This window comes from Callionymus lyra, chromosome 11 (genome assembly GCF_982586985.1).
Source record: "Callionymus lyra chromosome 11, fCalLyr1.hap1.1, whole genome shotgun sequence".
NCBI lineage: Eukaryota > Metazoa > Chordata > Actinopteri > Syngnathiformes > Callionymidae > Callionymus > Callionymus lyra.
This window is the reverse complement of record NC_141828.1, coordinates 684948-692718: the sequence shown is the minus strand read 5'-3', so window position 1 is coordinate 692718 and position 7771 is coordinate 684948. Positions and strand designations below refer to the sequence as shown.

Sequence of the window (7771 nt, the reverse complement as noted above, 5' to 3'; positions counted from 1 at the left end):
GAAGGAGTCAGTAGATCATCAAACACAGATGTTTCTTGAAGGAGTCAGTAGATCATCAAACACAGATGTTTCTTGAAGGAGTCAGTAGATCATCAAATACAGATGTTTCTTGAAGGAGTCAGTAGATCATCAAACACAGATGTTTCTTGAAGGAGTCAGTAGATCATCAAACACAGATGTTTCTTGAAGGAGTCAGTAGATCATCAAACACACATGTTTCTTGAAGGAGTCAGTAGATCATCAAACACAGATGTTACTTGAAGGAGTCAGTAGATCATCAAACACAGATGTTTCTTGAAGGAGTCAGTAGATCATCAAACACAGATGTTTCTTGAAGGAGTCAGTAGATCATCAAACACAGATGTTTCTTGAAGGAGTCAGTAGATCATCAAACACAGATGTTTCTTGAAGGAGTCAGTAGATCATCAAACACAGATGTTTCTTGAAGGAGTCAGTAGATCATCAAACACAGATGTTTCTTGAAGGAGTCAGTAGATCATCAAACACAGATGGTTCTTGAAGGAGTCAGTAGATCATCAAACACAGATGTTTCTTGAAGGAGTCAGTAGATCATCAAACACAGATGTTTCTTGAAGGAGTCAGTAGATCATCAAACACAGATGTTTCTTGAAGGAGTCAGTAGATCATCAAACACAGATGTTTCTTGAAGGAGTCAGTAGATCATCAAACACGGATGTTTCTTGAAGGAGTCAGTAGATCATCAAACACAGATGTTTCTTGAAGGAGTCAGTAGATCATCAAACACACATGTTTCTTGAAGGAGTCAGTAGATCATCAAACACAGATGTTTCTTGAAGGAGTCAGTAGATCATCAAACACAGATGTTTCTTGAAGGAGTCAGTAGATCATCAAACACAGATGTTTCTTGAAGGAGTCAGTAGATCATCAAACACAGATGTTTCTTGAAGGAGTCAGTAGATCATCAAACACAGATGTTTCTTGAAGGAGTCAGTAGATCATCAAACACAGATGTTTCTTGAAGGAGTCAGTAGATCATCAAACACAGATGTTTCTTGAAGGAGTCAGTAGATCATCAAACACAGATGTTTCTTGAAGTAGAAACATGTTTCTTGAAGGAGTCAGTAGATCATCAAACACACATGTTTCTTGAAGGAGTCAGTAGATCATCAAACACAGATGTTTCTTGAAGGAGTCAGTAGATCATCAAACACAGATGTTTCTTGAAGGAGTCAGTAGATCATCAAACACAGATGTTTCTTGAAGGAGTCAGTAGATCATCAAACACAGATGTTTCTTGAAGGAGTCAGTAGATCATCAAACACAGATGTTTCTTGAAGGAGTCAGTAGATCAAACACAGATGTTTCTTGAAGGAGTCAGTAGATCATCAAACACAGATGTTTCTTGAAGGAGTCAGTAGATCATCAAACACAGATGTTTCTTGAAGGAGTCAGTAGATCATCAAACACAGATGTTTCTTGAAGGAGTCAGTAGATCATCAAATACAGATGTTTCTTGAAGGAGTCAGTAGATCATCAAACACAGATGTTTCTTGAAGGAGTCAGTAGATCATCAAACACAGATGTTTCTTGAAGGAGTCAGTAGATCATCAAACACACATGTTTCTTGAAGGAGTCAGTAGATCATCAAACACAGATGTTACTTGAAGGAGTCAGTAGATCATCAAACACAGATGTTTCTTGAAGGAGTCAGTAGATCATCAAACACAGATGTTTCTTGAAGGAGTCAGTAGATCATCAAACACAGATGTTTCTTGAAGGAGTCAGTAGATCATCAAACACAGATGTTTCTTGAAGGAGTCAGTAGATCATCAAACACAGATGTTTCTTGAAGGAGTCAGTAGATCATCAAACACAGATGTTTCTTGAAGGAGTCAGTAGATCATCAAACACAGATGTTTCTTGAAGGAGTCAGTAGATCATCAAACACAGATGTTTCTTGAAGGAGTCAGTAGATCATCAAACACAGATGTTTCTTGAAGGAGTCAGTAGATCATCAAACACAGATGTTTCTTGAAGGAGTCAGTAGATCATCAAACACAGATGTTTCTTGAAGGAGTCAGTAGATCATCAAACACAGATGTTTCTTGAAGGAGTCAGTAGATCATCAAACACAGATGTTTCTTGAAGGAGTCAGTAGATCATCAAACACAGATGTTTCTTGAAGGAGTCAGTAGATCATCAAACACAGATGTTTCTTGAAGTAGAAACATGTTTCTTGAAGGAGTCAGTAGATCATCAAACACACATGTTTCTTGAAGGAGTCAGTAGATCATCAAACACAGATGTTTCTTGAAGGAGTCAGTAGATCATCAAACACAGATGTTTCTTGAAGGAGTCAGTAGATCATCAAACACAGATGTTTCTTGAAGGAGTCAGTAGATCATCAAACACAGATGTTTCTTGAAGGAGTCAGTAGATCATCAAACACAGATGTTTCTTGAAGGAGTCAGTAGATCATCAAACACAGATGTTTCTTGAAGGAGTCAGTAGATCATCAAACACACATGTTTCTTGAAGGAGTCAGTAGATCATCAAACACAGATGTTTCTTGAAGGAGTCAGTAGATCATCAAACACAGATGTTTCTTGAAGGAGTCAGTAGATCATCAAACACAGATGTTTCTTGAAGGAGTCAGTAGATCATCAAACACAGATGTTTCTTGAAGGAGTCAGTAGATCATCAAACACAGATGTTTCTTGAAGGAGTCAGTAGATCATCAAACACAGATGTTTCTTGAAGGAGTCAGTAGATCATCAAACACAGATGTTTCTTGAAGGAGTCAGTAGATCATCAAACACAGATGTTTCTTGAAGGAGTCAGTAGATCATCAAACACAGATGTTTCTTGAAGGAGTCAGTAGATCATCAAACACAGATGTTTCTTGAAGGAGTCAGTAGATCATCAAACACAGATGTTTCTTGAAGGAGTCAGTAGATCATCAAACACAGATGTTTCTTGAAGGAGTCAGTAGATCATCAAACACACATGTTTCTTGAAGGAGTCAGTAGATCATCAAACACACATGTTTCTTGAAGGAGTCAGTAGATCATCAAACACACATGTTTCTTGAAGGAGTCAGTAGATCATCAAACACAGATGTTTCTTGAAGGAGTCAGTAGATCATCAAACACAGATGTTTCTTGAAGGAGTCAGTAGATCATCAAACACAGATGTTTCTTGAAGGAGTCAGTAGATCATCAAACACAGATGTTTCTTGAAGGAGTCAGTAGATCATCAAACACAGATGTTTCTTGAAGGAGTCAGTAGATCATCAAACACAGATGTTTCTTGAAGGAGTCAGTAGATCATCAAACACACATGTTTCTTGAAGGAGTCAGTAGATCATCAAACACAGATGTTTCTTGAAGGAGTCAGTAGATCATCAAACACAGATGTTTCTTGAAGGAGTCAGTAGATCATCAAACACAGATGTTTCTTGAAGGAGTCAGTAGATCATCAAACACAGATGTTTCTTGAAGGAGTCAGTAGATCATCAAACACACATGTTTCTTGAAGGAGTCAGTAGATCATCAAACACAGATGTTTCTTGAAGGAGTCACTAGATCATCAAACACAGATGTTTCTTGAAGGAGTCAGTAGATCATCAAACACAGATGTTTCTTGAAGGAGTCAGTAGATCATCAAACACAGATGTTTCTTGAAGGAGTCAGTAGATCATCAAACACATTCTGTCTGCAGAGTTTTGTATGAACTGCAGCCGAAGATTCTTCTGGTTTAGACATGAAAACAAACAAAACTGTTACATTCAATAAGACATTAGATAAATAAAAGAATCAGAGTCAGTCCCGCGTTCCTTCTTTTTTTAATGTGTTAACGGTTCATCTGATAAATCTGTTCCACTTCTCAAACAAAATATAGGCAATTATACAGTATGTAAAACAAACCCCATTTTCATTTACAATATTTACACTTCGACGACGTGTGCGCAGCGTTCAGAGAAACGACGGAAACAAAGTGTTATCGCGACAGAGAGACGTCTTTAAATACTGGTGTGTGTGCGTGACCTGCTCACACACACACACACACACACACACACACGGACACACACACACGGACACACACACACGGACACACGGACACACGGACACACACACACACACACACACACACACACACACACACACACACACACACACACACACACACACACACACACACACACACACACACACACACACACACACACACACACACACACACACACACACACACACACACACACACACACACACACACACACCTTCCAAGAACCAACTCAAGTTAAATGGCTTGTTTTTTTTAATTCTTGGCAACTTTGTGTTACTGAGAGAAATCAAAACAGCGGAAACCATGGCAACATAAACGTGATTATATTTAAGGTACATTTATTCCACGTGTATTACTTTGTGTACAAATCAATCAAATATTTTAAAGATTTAATGGTCAGAAAAAAAGACATGGGATCAGTTTTTGATACTTTTATAAATGTGTCGATGAAACATCAGTGTTTATGTTAGAATTGATATTATTGTCGTTAAAGATTGAAGGTTTTATTTAGTTCAGTTTGAACAAACTGTTAGATTAGATTAATTTAAGACTGTAGATCAGCTTCATTATAACTGATTGAAGAACAAAATACTTGGTTAAGAAAGTTTTTAACTAATAACTTTATTTTTAATTCTTTTGATTAGTTTTATCTGATGAGAGATTTGTTAAAAAAAAAAGGTAGAAAGTGAGAAACAAATCTGACCTAAAAGATAAAAAAGTGAAATTAAACATCAGTTGATAAAGTAGTTCTTTGATCAATATTAGTGTTTGAAGTTATATTAAATATTCTTAATAAATATTTCTTGATTTCACTGATATTTTTGTCGCTTATTTAAGGTGAAATTATTTCAGAAAAACAAAACATTTCTTGAATCAAATAAACATGAATAATTCGAATGAATTCACCAAAACATTATGACCACCTGTCTCGGAACGCGTCGACTCCACTGGAGGATTACACCAGATTTTATGCAGTGGTCAGTGGCTATCAAAGCGAGACAGAAGCGGATCCATGTAGCTCAGGTACTGACCACTGCAGACAGAAATTAATGGTTCTTGACCAGCTCAGGTACTGACCACTGCAGACAGAAACTAATGGTTCTTGACCAGCTCAGGTACTGACCACTGCAGACAGAAACTAATGGTTCTTGACCAGCTCAGGTACTGACCACTGCGGACAGAAACTAATGGTTCTTGACCAGCTCAGGTACTGACCACTGCAGACAGAAACTAATGGTTCTTGACCAGCGCAGGTACTGACCACTGCGGACAGAAACTAATGGTTCTTGACCAGCTCAGGTACTGACCACTGCAGACAGAAACGAATGGTTCTTGACCAGCGCAGGTACTGACCACTGCGGACAGAAACTAATGGTTCTTGACCAGCTCAGGTACTGACCACTGCGGACAGACACTAATGGTTCTTGACCAGCGCAGGTACTGACCACTGCAGACAAAAACTAATGGTTCTTGACCAGCTCAGGTACTGACCACTGCGGACAGACACTAATGGTTCTTGACCAGCTCAGGTACTGACCACTGCAGACAGAAACTAATGGTTCTTGACCAGCGCAGGTACTGACCACTGCGGACAGAAACTAATGGTTCTTGACCAGCTCAGGTACTGACCACTGCGGACAGACACTAATGGTTCTTGACCAGCTCAGGTACTGACCACTGCAGACAGAAACTAATGGTTCTTGACCAGCTCAGGTACTGACCACTGCGGACAGAAACTAATGGTTCTTGACCAGCTCAGGTACTGACCACTGCGGACAGAAACTAATGGTTCTTGACCAGCTCAGGTACTGACCACTGCGGACAGAAACTAATGGTTCTTGACCAGCTCAGGTACTGACCACTGCGGATGCTTGTTTGAAGTTTCAGTTTGTTCCATCGGACATGATCATAGAAGCTGGACACACCCGACACCAGAACCACCACCAGGTTTTCTAACACTTACACACACACACACACACACACACTGCGCACACACACACACACTCATTGTGACATCACATTTGTTTAAACAAACACCGTTTTTCTTTGTGCAAAATCGTCAACACCAGTGGTTCGATAAAAAAATGACAACATATATGAAAAAAAAAAGTTGATTATTGTGAAAGCGGTGAAACCAACTGAACCGATCGGACAGAACCGAAGATGACTTCCTGCCAAATAGTGAGCCCACAACCTGCTGATGCTATTGGATTAAAGATGGATCGTTGACCAGGTTAACAGGTTACATCGATTTAAAGGCTTTAAAAATAAACATTTTAATAGATTAGTTCATGATATTTAATCGCACACGTCTCAAACTTGATGGAAAAAAGGTTCTTAATTTCTTTTGTTACCTTTTGTGTAATTAACAAAAACAATAACAAAAATTTACGACAAAACTCAATTTTCTTTTGTAACTTTACAGTTAAATTATTATTATAAAATTATTTAAAACCAGTATTTTTGTGAATAACTTTCAATTTATTGCTCATTTTTAATTAACTGTTTTATGATTTAAGTTCTTAGGAATCAATGGAATAATCAGTAAATATGTCACTCGGTCAACAAACCCAATAAAAGCGACAGGACGTGATCGTAAAAGAAGTTTGTCCAGGAAAGTAAATATAATTTAAAAGTATATATTTTAAAAGGGCTCACCTGATTCACACCTCAGCGTTCTTGAGGAAGTCAAGAGCAGACATTGACGGGAAACATTGAAACGTGGCACGAAAACTAACAAAAAAATGTATCAAAAAAAGAAGAAAAAAACAAAAAATCTGCTGCCTTGTTGTCAGTTGCTATGGCGCTAACAAGCGGTGCGTTGCCATGGAGACACATGCAGAATGAAGGATGAACGTTCCCGCTCGGGGTTCCGGACCCGGAAGTCCAAGGGGTCTCGTCGTCGTTGTCGTCACGTGCGTTGCCACGGCAACAGCGTTTTTTTTTAGTGTCTCTGTCCAAAAAAAATACTACGTCTCTATGTACAAGTTAAATAGAGGTCACTTCGTGTCGTGACGCCGTGACGTGATGGCGGTCCAGCGGGTTTCGGAAAAGTCGTTTGTTTTTTTTCCCGACCGGAGCCGAGGGAGAGAAGCCGTCCGGTGAGTTACATCATGCCACAATAAATAAAGGTGTGGTTTAAAAAAAGAAGGGATGAAGACGAGGGTCTCTGTGCAAGATGGCTCTCCTGTGAGGCGCTAACGCTAGTAGCAGTAGTTAGTGAAGGTCTAGTGTCGGATCTTCTCGGATCTTCTCTCCACGTGAGCCTCCGCCACACCAGCCGTGACGGGCGCCTCGGGGCGAGTCCAGGCGTGGCTCCCCGGACCAGGTCCTGGTCTGGAGGTGCGTGTGGAGCCTCAGTAGCTGTTCTCGTGACCCGCCAGGATGTAGAGGTTGCTGTTGGCCGTCGGGTTGTCCGTGGGTCGACTCTCCAGAACCACCACCCTGGAACACATGGTCGACATCAACCTTCACCCGCTCTCAGTCCGAGGGTTAGTCATTGATAGAAGTATTGATCAGACCAGATCAGAAGATCAAGAAAGAATGATTGAATATTGATCAGACGTGATCAGAAGATCAAGATTGAATATTGATCAGAATATCAGGAATAAAGAATGAAATATTGATCAGACGTGATCAGAAGATCAAGATTGAAATATTGATCAGACATAATCAGAAGATCAAGATTGAATATTGATCAGACATGATCAGAAGATCAAGA

The 7771-nt window shown here is 39.6% G+C and overlaps 1 protein-coding gene across 8 annotated transcripts in view; it reads right to left on the bottom strand.

Annotated features, from left to right (window-relative positions):
• Positions 1 to 3809: 3809 nt before the first annotated feature.
• The window catches only part of LOC148068880 (mitogen-activated protein kinase kinase kinase kinase 3-like), a 34766-nt gene continuing 30804 nt past the window's right edge, over positions 3810 to 7771 (bottom strand). For all 8 annotated transcript variants that reach the window (XM_087803334.1, XM_087803335.1, XM_087803339.1 and 5 more), the window contains one exon: positions 3810 to 7494. In XM_087803334.1, the coding sequence (XP_087659460.1) occupies positions 7407 to 7494 (88 nt within the window). In that variant the 3' untranslated portion in view covers positions 3810 to 7406. The remainder of the gene's footprint in view (positions 7495 to 7771) is intronic.